This window comes from Tauraco erythrolophus, chromosome 9 (assembly GCF_009769465.1).
Source record: "Tauraco erythrolophus isolate bTauEry1 chromosome 9, bTauEry1.pri, whole genome shotgun sequence".
In the NCBI taxonomy this organism is placed as follows: Eukaryota; Metazoa; Chordata; class Aves; order Musophagiformes; family Musophagidae; genus Tauraco; species Tauraco erythrolophus.
In genome coordinates this window covers 40,401,105-40,419,998 of record NC_141473.1, presented here as the reverse complement: position 1 = coordinate 40,419,998, position 18,894 = coordinate 40,401,105, and the positions used below count along the sequence as shown (strand labels likewise).

Sequence of the window (18,894 nt, the reverse complement as noted above, 5' to 3'; positions counted from 1 at the left end):
CATTTGATACTGAACTGGGGTTTCAGTTTTAGTTCACTATCTGCCTTTCCCAATATGTTTTTAAAAATTGTCATACTAAACACAAATATTTCAAATTTTGGCAAAAGACTAAAAGGAAACTTGCAAGTTGACTCAAATTAACATTCATTTAAATGCCAAAACTGCTTTTACTTACCATTTTTTTCAAAGGATAAGCTGATTTACTATAATTGGCATATTTCACGTAAAGGTCTGATTTAGATGACTGTGAGCAAAAAAGCCAGTAAGTAAATCCATATTACATGGATTTTTACAAGCACTTGAAAAATCTTCACTTGGTGACACTAATCAAAGTGACTTTATTACAATTTAAGATAAGCGAGATGTTTCAGCTGTAAAGCTTATGGCAAACTAGCATGAAAATTAGAGACACCAACAACATGCGCATGCAAAATGAAAACCAAACGCTTTGTACATTAAAGAAATTTACAAAAGAAAACCATTTAACATGCAGTTACATTATAAAAAAATGCAATGGAAGGCAGAACATAGGTAACAGGAGGGAAGACAGCCAGGTTTACTGACAAATCAAGACAAAACCCTGCTTCTGACTGGAGATGCAGACATGAGCTGAGAGAAAGCACACCAGCACAGCGGAGCGCTGCGTCACCTCCCATGGAACATGAGGATGTGTTACTGCAATAACTCCGGCTCTCTGGTGCTGAGCCTGCTTACTACCAGTACTTGCTTTCTTTGACATCCAAGATTTGACAGTAAGATTCCTCCCAGGTGGTACATTTCATGGGCAAAGCAAGAGATTCCAATTACAGCTGCAGAAAAATCACTCTGCTCACTGATAGTACCTACAGGGAAGGCTGCTTAACATAAAGCAGTATCAAGCCCTCTGCCGTCTATGACCGATCCATGGTTAAAAAGGGACAGTTTTCCCCAAGAATTTTTGGTAAACAGCCTGAGAACCAGCATCACAGAACAGGAAGATGTAGCTCTGAGAAAACAACTTGTAGTAGTATTATACGTTACAAATTTCCGAGTGAACAGGAAATTGTCTCTCAATTTGGGATCAGGACCGAGTAAGTAGTGGTACATAGCAGAGAAAGGGGAAAAGTCTGAATTTCTAGGGAGTCTGAGGCAGATACCATGTGCTGCATTAGAGTCACCTCACTCAAAACGTTACATGCGGAAAACGTCCAACCGTAAGTATTACAGAGCTGTCGACTGAGACGGAAAGCGTTTCTCAAGCTCCTCCACAACGCAGCTCAAGTTGCCGTTCTGCTGGTTGTGCTCAGCCACAGCTTCTGGAGTTGGCAGCTCTGGCGTTGCAACCGCTTTGAGCTTAGAAACGTGCTTGGGCAGAACGTGGTTTTTGTCTATTTGGCTGTACATGTTGGCCACCGACTTTTCGATCGCCGCTAAATTCTGAATGTTTTTAAGAATACCTTTCAGCTCCCTACGGGGAGGAGGCTCTGGCACTGTGGCCGGTGGCGGTACAGCTGGCTGTTTGGCAGGGGATTTTGAATGCTTGGCAGGGGAGAGGTGCTGGGTGCTAAGAGGAGATGAGGAAGAAGGAAGAGGAACTGTGGGCGGAGGATGTGGTGGCAACAGAGGAGGGGATGGAGGTGGTGGTGGCAGTGGAGGTGGCAGCAGTGGAGGTGGGGGTGGGGGAATTTTAGGCGGATCTGGAATGCTTTCTGTAACTTCTTTGGTCTGAGGAGCTAGAAGACTTTGGCAAACTGATTTCTTTATCCTAAAAGACGGAGGAGTTGGTTTGCGAGTTGGAGGAGGAGAAAGTTCTTCAGGGTAGTCGTGGTGAGTGATGATTACAGAGGGGACCGCGGAGGCCTCTGGTTCAACTACTTCAGCACAAGGAGTTGGAGAAGACAGAGGAGAAGAGCGAAGGCAAGGAGAAGCAACCACACTTTTAGGAGACTGCTCTAGCACGTTCTCTCCTTCTGGGAAACAGACGCTGTGTGTTGGCGACCGGATGGATTTCACATCAGGAGACTTCACTTGCTTCATTTCTTGCAAGGCCTGCTGCTCAAACTGTCTGGCCTTTTCTTTTACAGTTAACTTGGGGCCACTTATTTTTTGAAAGAGTGGACTGCTAGTATCAACACTGCTATGCTGATTTTCAGTTCCTTCATTCTCTGCTTTGAGTCTCTCCTGTTGCCACTGGATGGGGTCCATGATAACCGGCCTACTCAGAGAACCAGGCGCGTGACTCTTAGTAATGTGAGTTGGTACTGTCCACGCACGGTGACTGCCTCCCAAAAAGGCCTCTCTCGAGACTAGTCTTGAAGGAGAAAGAGTATCTAGAGTATCATTTCTTTTCCGTAGAAACCCAGCAGCAGCAGGACTTTGAGTGACACCTTCCACATATAATGGGTTTTGAGTAGTTAATGGGTTCTCGTCAGATAAAAAAGTAATGTTACTTGAAGATTTGGGGAGATTATTGTTCAGTGATCCATTGATATTAGATTGCTTGTGAGCCTCAATAGCACGGGAAGCAAAGCTGCTTATAACTCTCTGACGGTCTCCTTCTTCTAAGACTGACTTTTTTCCCCTGCTTTGTTGGAAATGGTAGAGAAGAAAAAGACTTGAAAGAAAAGAAGATAATCACATGTGAGGAAACATGCATGGACATAGATACTTATGAGAGAGAAAAAAAAGAACTTAATGATATGAATCAGAGCCATTAAATTACTTCTAGCAAACTACTACTACCCAACAGAAAGATCACATTTACTAGACTACTGGGCAAGACATTTACTTTTACATCTTCTTTAAGGGAGAAGGACTTGAGGAGGAAGAAAAATCAAAACAAGCTGTCAGCTACTCATTAAGTTCAAAAATAAGTCAACCTCTTCTTAAGAAAGCCCCTTAGATTTCAAAAGTACCAGCCAATACTGTACCCTGTCTCCCCAGTGACAGCAAACATCAGTGCTACGTAGTTACGCGATACAGTTTCTCTGAGAGATAATACGGACTCGCGGTACGTATACGTGGTAGGTATAATTGTGTGTCCATCATTCCCTGTGCCATACTGCACACAGCCAACAGAATGTTCACAGAATCTTTACAATAAGCCTATTCTGTAATACTTGTGCATCAAAACTCTGGTATGCTACAAAACACGGGGTGGGAGCAGGCAGTCTTTAAGCGTGCCTGCATTGTCTTTAAGGACTGGCCGTGGTCACACACACAAGTAGAACGGTGGTTCGAGCTGACGCCGAGCCTGACGCCGTGGCTGCAGGAGCCAGAGGTGAACCTGAGCAAGGCGGCCAATGGGAGCTGAAACCAGTCAGCCGAGACGACTGGCAGACTCAGACCATTCTCCTGACATCGATTCTTAAAGAATTACCAAGCCGGGCATTTGCTTGCATTTCTGACACACGTATTTATGCAGTAGTATCAATATGGGTATGAATTTCGTCTCTGCACCACATTAAACCAAATGAAAAACACCTGCAGTTGGATTACACTGCATTTCTACACCACAAGTAGGAGGTCTCACCATTTTCTAGAATTCATCTAGCACCTCTGAGTGCCTCATTAACCTACCTTCCTCAAATATTTTCAACACCACAAAATTCTGAGCAGATTTTAAGATAAACAGTAATTTAAAATACATATCCCCAAACTGCCTGCTAGAAAAATGTGCCCTTAGAGTCCTTTTTAAAATAATGCTCACCTGAGGCTGAAAATAAATTTATTTCCCCCCAACCTGTGACAAATTTAAGATATTGACTAATGTCAGATAGAGCTAAAACCAAACCCCTTATCCTTTCAAAGAGAAGATGACCCTCATCAGGAACGAGATCGAAGCAAAATGCATTTCCACTGCTGCCATCTACAAATTTGATGTAACTAAACAGATGTGCTGTTGAGCATGGGGATGCAAAATAACCCCAAAACAAAAAAACAGTCTTAAAAAGGACACCTGCTCTAAAAAGCTCTCTGAAATATTAAATATATCTGTAGGTTGGACTATGGTGAGAACGTGACGGCTTAAGGGAACGTTATGGTAGAAACTGAGTATAAAGACTGAATTCCACTTTTGTACAATTCCCTTACGGCTTCGCTACCTCTGCTGGTACTCCATGTTTGGAATGCCATACTTAAAACCTTCCTATTTTCTGCAGTTCAGCAACTGCAGTATAGCATGAGTGGCAATGACTTCTACACACACACACACAACTCAAAATACCATATAAAACTATTTGTAGTGACTTGGAGCTGTCCAGTATTTTCACAGAATCTTCTGAGTTAAAAATCCTAAGTCTTGTCTCTACCAAAATTCGAGTCATATTCTTTAGAATTTAGATTAAAAAAAAGAGTTAGTCTGTATTAACACAGGAATAGGGGAAAAATTACATTTTCCATGATTACGTGAATGTCGGAAGACAAAGTTTTAGACCTCTTGGTCAGATTGTTCCGTCTTTTTTGGTGTTGGTTTTTCCTATCTCAGAAATACTACCAAATCTAAATTAATTGAAATATAACCTCAAGGTGGTTAAATATTCCCTAGCAAAACCGAAAGAGAAATTCAACTAACTAGATACTGGATAGGAGTTAATTAAGAGATAGTAAATCTCCTCTGAGTTATTTAATATGTAAAACTCCCCCGGAGACCTGTATTTAGCAATGAAACACATTTGCTTCTTAACTTCTATTTCTTGTTCTGACTAGATCACCCACGCAGAGAAACTACAGCTTCCGAATGGCCACAGGGGCCTGAGAGGACCGATGAGAAGCACCAGTGCACAGAGCACAGGGATCGCTCTCCCGTTTGCCAGTAACGCCCAGCAAAGCCACGAAGGGTTACACCGACGAATAAACTCTCTCCGAGCACTGCAGTTCTCCAAAAACCAGTATGCCTAAGGCTTGCCTTTGAGCAGAATGTAACTCTATGAAAAATAATTGACTTCACACTAATAATAAACTAATTCTTTATTCTAAAGCAGCATACTTTGAGGCTGGTCGAGCACCCTCAAGCTATTTAGAGGTGAGAGAAATAAATGATTCTGAACTTGAAGGAAACCCTCCAGTAAAAGGCTCATGCAAGATGACATAACCTTTATGCTACTGGAACAGATTATTTCTAAAGCTTCTCAGTGCGTTCCTCACTTCCCATGCCGCCTCTCGAGGATGAGGCTATCCTGCAATCTTTTTCTGTTTATGTATAGGTATTTTAATCAGTGAGACACACATCAGCTCACCAGTCCGAAGCACGTTTCTGTAAACTCAAACAAGCATACCTGCCTTGCAAAGAACTGTAAACGGCAGACAAGAAAGATTTTGCTTGCATCCAATTGTGAGATATTAAGTCCATGAAGTGAAGGCAAACCTCTGTGCATGCACTCAGGGCTGATTTTGTTTGGTTTTTGTTTAAGGTGGTAGGACTCTTTGGCTTTAGAAATAACACCATTCAAGTTCAGCAATCATACTTCATCTCTACTTCCAAGAAAAGGATAAAGAAGCATAGAAGTATTCAAACTTCACAGTAAATGTCTTTCCTGTACTTGATCAATGGACAAATGAAATATGAGTTTCAGATTGCAAGGTTTAATGGGAATGACTGAAAGGAAAATTAACTAGCGTTTCTACTAGCTACAAACATTAAGACAATGAAATGAGCTTACTTACTGATGCCTATGTATCCAAAGACAGAGAAAAATGAAAATTATGAGACAAGGCAGATTTAAAACTAAAGAGCTTAGTTCCATTTCATTTGCTATAAACATCAAATTAAGGAAACAAGACACAAGGCAGCACCGCAAATGAAAGATGACCATCTCAGGAAAACTAAAGACAGGTGATATTGGACTAAAAATCATGACGCGTGTTAATAAAAGGCATTTTCCAAAGAATAATTTCCTAAGGTATACCAGCGCCTTGAAATCAAATATTTGACAGAAAAAAAAAATAGATTATTTGTTATTGTTGTTATTGAAGCATGTTATTTTCTTTAAAATCCTAAGGATTTTGATTTGTTTGTAAGGATTTTTACTAGTTTATGTTTAATCAGTTCCTTAGCACGATGGATATGATTACATCTTAGCTGTACGCAAAGACATCTGAGAGAAAATATTCTGGATATGGCATCTTTTTTGGTGCAGTGAAAACTATTTTTAGTCAAAATGAACATAAATCTAAGCCTCAAAGTCAGTACTGCCAATCTGTAAATTTGCACTTAGGTTTTGCATTACTAAAACATTAAAAAAAAAAAATCTTTGCAGGTCAAAACCCAGCGCAACAAGGCTCATTGTGGGTTTAGCATAAAATATTCATCAGCACAAAACACAGATTCATCCATTGGGATATCCAGTTCCCACAGATAATTAGCTTTATATCCCTGCCAGTAAAAGCAGTAGAAGTGAATTATTAATTTCAGTAGAAATTTAGTTACATGCAAAAGAAATGGGAATTTTATGCAGCAGGGCTCCTCGCTGAATGTGTCAGCGTATAGATGTGATCTCACGTGGTACACAAGCAGAAGTGCTTACGTTCAAAAATGCGACTATGTTCTACTGTCCAACACACATTTCTCCTCCCTTCCTGCCTAAGCAGTAACACTTCACGAAGGCAAAAGGCACGGGAGGAAATTAACAGTGAGGAGAAGCTCTTCTTGCCTCAAGTACAGCTCCTCTGTTTACACAGAAAAGCTGAAGCTCCGGAATTATTTGAGACGCAGAGACTGCACTCAGCTGGCCAAGAGTTAAAGCGGCAGAGATACGCTCTGTCGTGCCTCCTTAACGTTTTATAAACCCCATCGCAGCATCTGGGACATTGCAGCTTTCTGAGCAAAACAAATAATTGTTGTTGGAGTCCATAAACTTCAGACTCACAGGAGCACAAAAAGGTTGGCATCTTTGCAATATTATTATTTTATGAGCATGTAATAGGTAAAATATATATTCACTGAACTGCCAGTGGTTTCTCTATTCTGATAGTTCCTTTCTCTTTACTTTCAATATTCCAACAGTTTCAAATTTAGAACAAAAACTCCCACTTTAGTCAATATAATATTTCTTACTACAGCAAACAGGGACTTCAGGGCAGCAATCCCACTGGATGTGTTTAGTCAGCAGCTTTGAAAATCATGGCATGCTGGTCTGGGTTTGCTAAGGCTCTAAAGGAGCCCGGTCCTGGCTCACCCTGGTAGCAATGCCCTGCTGTAGGCTCTTGCTCTAGAAAAAACCATCTGGTTATACCCTGCTTTTTGCCAACTTAGAACCTGTTAAAGATTCCCCCGTGCACTACAAGAAATCCCCATTAGCGGGTTAAATTGTTTTTTCTCTCCTTACAGAGTCATCCTATTTATTTTCTAGATGTTTGAGAACTCCAAGCAGTTGGGGAAAGACCCCTTCTTGAAGAAAAGCCTTTTTGCCGCAGACCGCATGAAGCGATATCCCTGGAAAGCGAATTGTGGCTTCGGTCACTAACGATTTTACCGATGTGGCACAAGGAATACTTACATGGTGCTGTCGCCGAGCTCTTCGTAGAGGTTGTTGGCAGCGGTGCTCGCTGGTTTGCCTGCTGGTAAAGCCATCTGGATTCTCGCAGTCTTTGCGCATTCAGCCTGTCGCCTTTGGTAAGCCACACAGGGAAGGAGACGTGCTCATTAGAAACACTCTGTACCCTAATGTAAGCCCAGATGTAAAGTTTTACATTTTTCTCCCCCCTCCAGTTTTCAAAACATCCTTGCGTTTTGTCTTCTTCAAAGAAAAGTAGTAACATCATAATCTTTTCCTGGCTTTTTCAGCTCTCTGTTATTTGATCTCTCTTGGTGGAACCCCAGAGCTCTCCTTGGACAGAAACCTCCTGACCAGCAGTACATCACTGACACAGCAGCTGCTTCCCAGGAAATAATGTATGTTCTAACTTTGACACTGTTCCTCTTAGGGGGTTTATCTCTTCTGGCTGCCCAAGACTAACTAACAGTGGAGGGAGTAAGCTCTTTGGTCAAGTGCTTCAGTCAAGAGCCAAGAAACGGTAATTTTAAACACAAAAAAAGTCTCTGGCAAAGTTTCACTTACACTTACAACTCCTTTGTCATTAGAGTGGGCTGGGAAATTTCTGTCTCAATGAACAGTTTTCCTGAAAAAAACTCTTTTTTTAAATGGGTTAATTCACTATGAGAGAAATTTTTGTTTTCTATCTAGAAAGCAAAGCCTGGGGTCCCTCATGCATGTAACCGGGTGACATGGCTGATCTGCCTCACTTTGGCTTTGAGGGTGTCAATACCTGATCCTTCCTAGCGAAGTCTCCCTCTGTGCACTCTAGCCTGACATGCACTTGCTTGCTTCAGGAACACCATATCCATGGAAATATTTACTTCCTTTAAAGCGGGCAATGTCCTGAACCACAGCATCTTTAATTTCTGCTAGCATGCAATGATAACATACACTGAGTAGTCATGTAAGTAACTTTTAACTTTGCCATACAACGTGTACAGGAGCGAGCTGGAGTAGAGGAAGTAACTCTTACTGAATGTCAAGTACCCCTACTTCTTAAAAATAAAGACTGGTAGGCTGTCACATTCAAGCTCTAGAAGTAAAGCTGAAAATAAGTACTTACTCTTTGAATCTGTTTTGTTATGCAAAAAGAGATAAAGAGATAAAAAGGAAGGTTAAATGAATTCCGTTTGCAACAATTGTCCTAAACAGTGAACCTAATAGGAATAATAAACTAGATGCTAATTAATTATTCCACACATAAAATTACAGAATTAATGACATGTCTACAGAATCATAATTTTCAGAGCTGAACAGTGTTTAGCTGCTATTTGTGAATACTGTTGAAACAATTTTGCAGTCAGCCTAACCATGAATTACAGCGGGGAAAACTACTTTTGGGCTTTGAGAAAACAACTCCCTACACGGACACCCAGAGAAAATTTTGGGTAAGACATGAAAACATGGACACACCTCATGCTATTTCTTTGACAGGTCGACTGTTTGGGGTGCATTTTTCTGTTTTCTCAGAAAACTGTTTTCTCATTGTAACATGTTTCAAGAATGCTATAGAAAACATATTTGGTAGTGAAGGAGTATTGTTTTGGATGCTGTTTGGACAATACCGGTCCTTTGTGATTAGTAAATAATACATTATTTGTAGTTACCTTATAAGGTTGTACTGGATAGTGTATTTCAAAGACACTATTTAATAGAAAAGAATAATGATAGTTTCTGGCTTGTTTACAGGTCATAAATGTAGGCACTGAGCTGCACTTTAACAGTGATAATTTTATAAATTCAGCGAATTTTCACTATTTACAAAATTTAGTTAGCTAATCACTGATCTGGAAGGCACTGGAAAATGGACCTCCTGCACATAAAAAGTTTCAAAAGTGAGAAAATCTTCACATTTCCATTACACGTGGTGTGGGTAGGCCAGTTGCCTTTATCCCGCTATAATCTCTACACTCAGTGGCAGACTGGAGCACCTACTTTGCCCGAATGTTAACAGGAAAAATACTGATACTCCTTTAGAGAAGGAGAAAACAGGCTGTAATGTGAAAACAAACCGTAAGGCTCAAGATAGCTTTTGGTGTCAATATTAACACTAAAATCTTTGGCACTCTTCAGTGATATATTTTTCATAAAAGGATAGTTTATTCACATTGGTCTGCTATAAATCCTACTCCAAGTCATGCTTCTAGACAACGAAAGTATATTTTTTTTATGAAATGAAGTTAGGCAGATTCCTTAAAGCTCTTTTAAGGGATTGATAATCTAACAGATACCAAGGAAAAATAGTGCTATTAGATGTCTTGAAGAAACAGGCAATTCAGGTAACAAGCACCACCAACTCATTGTAGGTTGAACAGGTTCAGTAGTGTTTCACTGGAACCAAACTTTATATACGATTTTGGGAGAAGTACAGCAGCTTTGAGATGTGCTGCCATCCCAATGGCACGGAAGTTTGCCAGACTCTTTCAAACTCCTTTAAAAGGACCTTTTCCTTTGACCCAAGCTGTTTGGAGAAATTGGTATGTAAATCCAATCCAAAGAATGTGCAGTAACCATCACGAAAAGGCTCTCCTTGGCTGTTTGTCTGGTGTCACTACGGAAAGTGCTCTCAGGCAGGCTGCTGGTTTTTCATGTAGGTTACGCTTTTGAGATGATGACTAACACAGTGCTTTGCTGACTGCTCACTGCAGCGCAGAAAGGAAAACTGCACCATTTAAATCTCACCCCGGCATATCGTCCCACATTGCATCTATTGCAGCGTTCAGATTGTAATTGCTTTACTGGAATACACGTACATCAGCTCCTCCGTGCCCTCTCCTCCCACAGACTGATGCGGCACTGCAGCAGGACTGCAGAGCCATGGACACTTCATTGCCCTCAGCACAATGAAAGGAGCAGATGCCAAAGCATTTTTGGTAGAAACAAAACAAACAAAAAAGAAAAACAAACAAAAAACCAATCCAGCATGGTGCTGGGAACGCCTTCTTCCTACATGGTCTGTGGAGCAGAGGTTTTCCATGATGAGGGCATATTACATCCCAGCTAGTTCAGCAGTTTTAAAATGAAGACAGAAAGATATGGAGGTACAGACTGACAGATAAAAAAGCTGAATATAGCCATTTACTGGGGAAGATGCACAGAATTATTTGTATTTTCATTTTGTAATGATTAGTAATTCTTTTAAGTGCTCATAGCAGGCATGTGGAATTAGAAGTCTTTCATGAGAAGAAATTAAAGAATAAACATACAGCCTTTAAGTCTGAATGCATTGATTTTAAATACGAGTGGACCTGAAAAGGCTTAGTTGAGAGGAACTTGTTAGTGATGTTGATCCTTTAATTAGTCTATTAGCCCAATTACTTAAAACCTCTTGAGTCTCTGAGAGGTGAGTGGAAATATCAAGAAGGTTCTCTCTGGTGTATGCTGCTGTAGATAGCGCTAAAATGGCACAAAATCGATTCTTCAGGAAACACTTGCAATTAAGAGGTGTGCAGCCAGGGAAAAAATGTAACTAAGTATTTTAGGATTTCAACAAAAAAAATTGAGTCCTCTTATTTTGCCCAACCTACATGATTTGATTCTTTGATTCATGAATTGAAACAGAACCTTTTTCTTCTAGGGTTGTTGTGTTTTTTGTTGCTTTTTTTTTCCCCTTACGGAATTCAGCTCTGAATCTACACTTCTGTTTCAAACATCCGTCTTTTGATCTTGCGCATCAGCACGAATTCTGAAACAGTTACTGCACCACAACTTTAGACAGTACAGCAAGATGGACTTCCCAGGCATTTTCTCTTTTCATGCACGGCCCACATCAAGCATTGACCAACTCTTGTGGTGGGTGAAAAGGAAATGATAAATATTTCCCCGTATAGTAATTCCCTTGCAATGAAGGATCATTTTCAAAGCAGTTCTGCTAAGAAGTGCAGCATCCCTACTACAGCACTGCTACCACAAAAAGAGGAGTACTTACTGTCTGTAGCTGACCATAACTATCAAAATAGCCGGCATACAGCAAAGGATGATTATGACGGCCAGAGCAAGTAACGCGCCTTCTGTGTAGCCGACGGCTTGTGCCTGCTTCTTGACGTTCGCTACCACGTCCGGGGTGCGGATCTCCAGGATGCGTCCTCCCTGCCCCAGGTACGGCTGGAACTCTTTATTGATATCCAGCAGTTTGCCATCCAGGAACCTGCAGTGTCACACAAGAAAACTGTTACAGCCAAGTGCATTAACTGTGTTTGTCTTACTGCATGGTTGGGTTAGTAACTATGGTCTGATAACGCACAAACTTCTTCTAAGCAATAGACGAGAGGAGATGGCCTCAAGTTGAGCCAGGGGAGGTTTAGAATGGATGTTAGGAAAAAGGTGTTCACCAAAAGGGTTGTCAAGCACTGGAACAGGCTGCCCAGGGAACTGGGAGAGTCACCATCCCTGGAGGTATTTAATAGATGTGTAGACATGGTGCTTACGGACGTGGTTTAGCGGTGGGGTTGGCAGTGTTAGGTTTACAGTTGGACTCAATGATCTCCAAGGTCTCTTCCAACCTAAAAGATTTGATTTGATTCTATTCTTTACGTGCTTAAAAATGTTAGTAATTCCCTGTAATCCCTATGTCAGTGATAAGTCCAATGTACTTATACCAGAAGACAGTTTAAACACTGAAAAGGAGAGGTGAGCTGAAGCTTAGCCTCATTTCTAGGGGCAAAAAGTTCTCCATGCCATTGAGAGCAGCATGACAAACGGCTTGCTTTGTGCTTTTCCCTTCAGTGGTCTGTTGCAGAGGATTAACTAACCCTCTCCTGCACACATCCCTAAAGACCACTCTGGCCTAAAGATCAACTTGATGCTACTCTAAAAGCAGGCAATTTTTAGAGGACTTCCCTCAGCTGCTTAGGAAAACTCTTCAGCTGGAAGGATAGCCTACAGTTTGTTCCCTTTTGACTTCCCTTTCATTATTATAAAGAAAAGGGATTTGGAAAAAATATGCTTTGATTAATCCTCGCTCCCCCTTCCCACTAGATGCATCAATTCTGAACCCTGTTCTCCCATCTGCTCTGTCTACTCAGCCTCTGTGTTGCCACCATCTTCTGAGATTGTACTGCTGGTACTACAGATTGATTGATTGGAGTAAGACTTTTGTCTTATAGCACAGGCTGTTCGATAGCAAGAGGGAAACACGGAGGGACAATCATCAGATGAGCTCATCTCCAGTGGGAGTGAACATCAGAGAAGCTGAAGGATGTGCCCTCTGCTTGGCACAGTGCTAAGGGAGTTTATTCACTGGCTTCAGGCATCCCCTCCATCATGGCAATTTTGGGGTGGAATTTGTAGCAATATTCCTGAGAGATGCAGGAGAATTGTAACAAGGAAAACAATAACATTTTAGAAAGTGCTACATCATCTGTGCTCGTTTCCTTAAAGTCAAATTGGAGGTCACAAGAGATGACAGACAGAGATTCCTGTAAACTGCCGCCTCTTTTTCATTTTTTGGAGAAGATGCAGGCCGTGTCTTCTGGAGTTTCAAACCTCTTCTAAAAGGAAAAGCAGTAAGTGCTTATAATAAACTGTAATTTAAACTTCAGGGGTTCTCCAAACACTGCCAGATACCAGAACAATCTTGACTAACGTTACTAATTACGGGAACAATAAGCTATCTATACAGCTATCGGAAAAACGCTGGCGTCGAGGAGGCTGGCAAGGCACGCTGTGAAGACAGAGTTAGGTCCTAGGCAGAACTGGGGTATGAGGTAACCGGCATCCACGCGCTGCTGTCACAGCTTGCAACCCATAATAACATCCATCACCTACGAGAGGAGCTTGGAACAACAGAGTTACCAAGCAAAGAACTGCAACAGTCCTTGAAAAAGCAGGTGCAGTGGAAGACGTTCAGTGTCTGATCTGATAACGGGCAGTTTACAGGACTAGAAATTCTCTACTGGATGACTTTCTGATAGCAAATAGCACGTTAAAGAAATTTACTTGAGGAGTTTGGAAAAATATTTTGGCCGAGGCTTTAATTTCAAAGGAAAATAAAAATTCTTGGATCCTTTTTGAAGTGAGGACGGACTGTCTCGCAAGCTGCCAAGTAGTAGGCTCTGGCTATACGGATCCAAGTAGGAGGCACCCGATAGGATGGAGGAGGATCCTGCTGGCTCTTAGCTACAGCAGAGCCCCAGACCCCTACATGTGCAGTGGTCCTGCTGGAGAAAGAAAGGCAAGTGAAAAAAGCGGGAATAAAAAAACCCGAAAAACCAACAGCTAACAAAATATTCTGAAAGGATTTCTGCATATAAACTCTGGGTGTCTAAAGAGTCTGAAATAGCTTTTATTTCCTTAGTCTGATCATGAGACAGAAATTACACTCCTAAAAAACCATTTCTTAAAAAGATACTAATTTCTTACAGTTGATTTCCTCTCAAATTAATTTACTGATAAGCCCTCATAGCATTGTTTGTCCCTGTTTTTTTCTTTTTGATTTTTGGGGAGAGCGTACTCTGATCTGTGTAACGCATTAGCTGGATCTCATAACATGCAAAACTCAGCCCGAATGATGAAATGGGGCTGGTTTTGTGACACTAACTTCAAAGAGCAGTGGCTTTTCACCCACTCTTTTTTCTTTTTCACAGACTCACACTCCCACAAAAAGCAACCCAAGGTGTTTTCCTGAAGAGTAACTTCCCTCTGCATTAGCATGCTTAGCTAATACTCAAACTAATTCCTGGATTTCTTCCGCAAAACATTTTCTGGGTATTTGAGCAAAAATCCCTTTTTGCAGCTTAAAGACCCGCAATGATGGCTCACAAGACATAAACGGAATATAAACAGAGCTCTGCTTCTTTTGTCATACACTAGATGTCACTGGTGCGTGTCACACGGCCTCCGAGCTGGCAGAAGCATTCAGGTAGGACAGCATTAAATCTCTGGAAGATTTTAACAATCTCTCAGTTAAAATTCTGTTAGCATTTTCTTGACAAACCCTATTTTAACAGGTTCGTAACTCAACCGTGCACCTTTACTCCATGATGAAACATGACACATTGTGCAAAAGATTCAGACGGGGTAAGCATTTTATTTTTAATGGTGGACGTTTTCCACTTAATATATGCAGAAGAAATTTTCTGGATTCAACTGGTTTTTATGCTCCAATAAATCAAAGCCTCTTTCATATAAACGATAAAAAAGGAGCTGATCGTTTCAGTCTGTAAAATTATCTAAGTGGCCTCAAAGTCTTTTAGGAGTTTGTGGTAGAGGGAGGAGATGGCAAAGCACAGTTACTATTCAGACCCATCTTTTGGTGTCACCAGACAGGTCCTGATTGAGAAGCAGGTCAGGTAATTGGTCATAACGGTCCTAAGGAAAAGCATGAGCCTCTCGTTGCGTATCAGTCTTACAGAGTACAGGACAGGGAAAAATCAGCGTATCTTGAGAGACACATGAGTTTTCCCCAGCTGGCAGTGAGGAACACAGTGCAGCTGTTGTGTCCATGACTTCTAAATCACGTCTTTGTTTTCCAGCCAAACATTTTGCTTGAATGCAAATACATGGGACTGGGATTGGGATACTCGTTTGGGACTTCTGGATGTGAGGCAGCCCATTCCAAATAGCCCGGGGGCGAGTACGGCACAGTGTGTGCATGTGCTGCCGTTGTGCACGTTGGCATTCAACCAGCACATCCAAACGGCACCGCACTGGCTGGTACCTCTTCGTTTCATAAACGACTGCTGGATGTGACCTGACGTACTGGAGTGGTGTTTCCCAGAGGTGCTTACAGGAGCCTCACGCATTGGCTTTGGTTTAGTCGGGTTTACTTCTTGTAGAAATGCAGCACCGTAGCTGGTCACGAGCGTGGCTTTGCTCAGCTGCTGATGGGCATCAGCTCTCTTGACCATCCTCTCCTCCCAGCTCCAGCGTAAAGCCCGGCACCTTTGGGACCCCAGCACGGCCCTGACTCGTGCCTGCCTGCCAGCACCCACCAGGACAACTCACCAGTGGTATCTGTCTGTATCCCAGCAGCACTGCCCCTGCAAAGAGGAACAGGTCGCTCTGCTCCACTCTGTCCTCACCCCTACGTTCCTTAAAAGACCTTCACAGATAATTGTTTTCAAACAGTGACAGGTTTGACGTCAGCTCTCATAGAGTCAGGGCCTCCACTGTGTTTTAAAAGCAGAAACACAGCGGGGTGTTCCCAAAAAGCCCATTTAAGAAAAGCCACAGGTATCTTCCAATACACAATAATTTTGTAAGTCGTGTTAAAATCACAACTGGCAGAATTCATGCGCTAAATCTCTGCTCTTGGTACAGTTTTCTCTTCTGTATACAATATGAAATCTTTGAACACTTGGAAAATACCCTGGCTAAATTTATATTCCTTATTGCTAATAATTTTTTTAAAACAGGGTGGTCCATCTCTTTCTGACTTTCTAACCTTTCTCTCATCATATTCAGTTTATTAAATGATCCTACTGATCTCTTTTCTGCTAGTATCTGGAGCAGATTCCTGGCTGGCAGAAGGATGGCTGTGACTCTTGGCAATCTCTTCCCAACAAGGGGACAGCCATTGCTACTGTGTCCTTTGGCTGAGGCAGAAACAACATTGAGCCATCCCTCTAAAGATCAAAACTCTAGGAAAGATGGTCCCAGAAGGAATTTCTTTTTAGATTTGGGTACGCACCTGAGCTGAGCCCAGCCTCTTGAGGTTCACCCCACTTGCTAGAGAAAACTTGTTAACTTCAGAGGTGAAGCTACAAAACTCTCACTTCATTTTTCTCCTTACTTTAGTGAGCTGACACTTACTCACCTCTACCCTAAAGCCAGGAAAGCATTCCCTGGGATTTTGCTGATTTAAATATTTAAAAGCTTTTGAAGAGAGAAAAAAAGAAAAAAAAAAAAAAAAAGGCAAAAAAATAGAAAAAGCAGAGCTGAGTATGCAGGCACATGGAGCATTTTAATGAGGTTGCTTCTAAGCAGATACCTCGTACATTTGCAGACCAGGCAAATGAATAACTTCCCCTTCACATTTGAAAAACTGCTTTTTAACCTGTCTTAACTCTCTTCCGTTCTGTGCATTTCATGAGACACACAAACATCCCTAAAAAAGACATCCCTGTACTTTAAACGGGCACCAAAATGAAGAGGGACACGTTTTCTGACCATGAAGAGAGTCTGCATCAGAAAAAGATTCTTTTTATGGAGTTGAAAGAGCTAACTGCCTCCATGCAGGGATACTAGCGCACTTTCATGTACTAATACTTGCAGATTTGCAGACAGCTTTCCAAAGCAAGGAGTAAAAGGGTGTCAGAAATTGTCATCAAGGTCTCATAAATTTTCTGAGCCTGGACAGCACTGATTAATGTCCTTTTGACCTTGAGCATTTCTAATGGGATCCCACTTTGGCCGTACTGTAAACTGGCTATGACTGGGAGAAAACACAGACCTCAATGAATTTCCAAACCACAGAAGTGGAAAAATAATGAAAAAGAGGGATCAGTAGATAGTCTGGGTGTAAGGCATTAAGTTACCTTTTATTGAGATGAGTTTTGGGAGTGCGTTGGGGTACATCAGTCACTTACAGGAGCACTGCAAGCAGATTTACTGGCACTTTTCCTTACAACAGAAAATGGTTCTCTCTCAGGAATTTCTGCTGGCTTCCTGCCAGGTTTCCTTAATTTCCACTTCCACTCTTGAACACAATTAGGAGCAAAATCACAGAGATCCCGTTCTGGGAACGATCCGCAGCTCTGGCAGCGGACAAGTGAACACAAACTCCCAGTGTGTTACTGAGACCTAAAAAGGCTGTATGACCACAGAGGTACCTACAAACAGAAAACGGCCACCAGAAGGAAGGAGGCTGCACTGGCACTGCTCTGAAAGCTACCACTGCAGCTGATTTTTGATATTCCTAATTCAGAAAGTGATGCTGGAAGACTGGAGAGGGTTCAAACTAAGTGATTAAAAGAATTGAAACATAGCCCAGATTGCAGAGGTCAAGGAACTTTTCAAGAAAAAAAATTAAAAGGATGATGTGATCGTAAGCCTAGACCTTGGTGGGAACCAGAAATTAAAAGCCCCAATTGGATACTTCCATCTAGCACCTAAAGTTATGGTAAAACTCTGACTGAATCTAGACAAATTAAAAAAGAAAAAAGGCCTAATTTTTGACAGTACAAATAATTACCCTGCAGTAACAACACAAAGATGGTAGATGACAATGTTCTTGAGCAGTAGCTGTGCTGAAAGACCCGCTCAAAGCAGAATTAATTGTGGGAGTTGCTATGATCTTTATGATACCAGGTCAGACTGATCACAGGGATCTTTTCCAACCTATAAACTCTGAATATATGCAGAGCTTTGGTGTGCTGTAATTCATGAGTGCTAAATTAAGAGCTCGGGAGAACAAGCCCTTTTTCAATCACAGTCCACTGAGATGGCTCCCAGCCATTTGGTTTTTAGGCTGCTGACTGACGTGCTGCTTTATACCGTCGTGGAACATTCTGGTCTAGTTTTCACTGAGAGAAAAAGCAAACACTGAGGTGAATACATGCAAAAAACCTCAAAAGATAGCATCTGCTTTGGAAGAGCAGCCTGATTTCCATTTTCATCGTTTGGAATCGTATGCAGAATGCTGAAACACAAAAATATAGTTTCTAGCAAAACGATTCTACAGCCATATTGATACATTGGCAGCTGAATGGATTGAGATATTAATTTTGTCTTAGAACCTACTTGCTGCTTGTGATGACTCACATAAACCCTGTAAAGAGATTGCCTTAATTTTATTTCCTTACCCATGTAATCTCTGACTTCTGTTCTTATGCAGGCAGAGAGTGGAGTTACCGCTGCCCCCCGAAGCCGTCGCGTGCCGGAGCGGTATCCCACCGGAGCTGTGCTAAGGTGCAGAACCCCAGGCAGAATGGCACCCTATCAAACCGCTCCGCTGCCGTGGCCAGAGCGGGCCCCTTCACTGGCAACATGCTGTGAGTATAATTGGTCAATTAAAAGCCACCTCTTCTGTTTTATGTGACACTGGAATTTAACTGCTAATTTGGAAGTCAATGAAAAGTCAAAACAAAGATCAAATTATGAGCGTAAGTGGCCTGTCTACTGCTGTTCCCCACCTCCTGTAGCAGCTGGTGGGATGGGCCCATGCAGCTCTGTCTGCTCAGCCCATTGGCCACCTGAGAGCAGTACTGATTTCCTGGGTGTAGAGGTACACCTGGGTCATGTCTTGATGTCTATACTTCAGACTAGGTGTACACTACCTCTCTCCCTTCCCTCCTTCTTCTCCTTTGGTTGCCACGAAAAAGAAATGATGAGAGCACCAAGGGCCTTGCTTGGACATCACAGAGAACTTTTGGTACGTTCCTTTAGAGGAATTTAAACTGGAAGCTCCTCCACAGGGAGGACCAAATGGATTGCAAGCTCT

General features: G+C 41.9%; 1 protein-coding gene across 3 annotated transcripts in view; it reads right to left on the bottom strand.

Annotated features, from left to right (window-relative positions):
• Positions 1–18,894, bottom strand: part of PCDH15 (protocadherin related 15) — a 359,782-nt gene that overhangs the window by 9,344 nt on the left and 331,544 nt on the right. The window contains exons 29-31 of one of the 3 annotated variants that reach the window (XM_086616981.1): positions 11,443–11,661; positions 7,476–7,586; positions 1,201–2,593 (exon numbers count right to left, since the gene is read on the bottom strand). In XM_086616981.1, the coding sequence (XP_086473107.1) occupies positions 1,201–2,593; positions 7,476–7,586; positions 11,443–11,661 (1,723 nt within the window). Of the gene's footprint in view, positions 1–1,200; positions 2,594–7,471; positions 7,587–11,442; positions 11,662–18,894 lie in introns of those variants that run through there. The other 2 variants (XM_086616980.1, XM_086616982.1) reach the window with 2 other exon arrangements.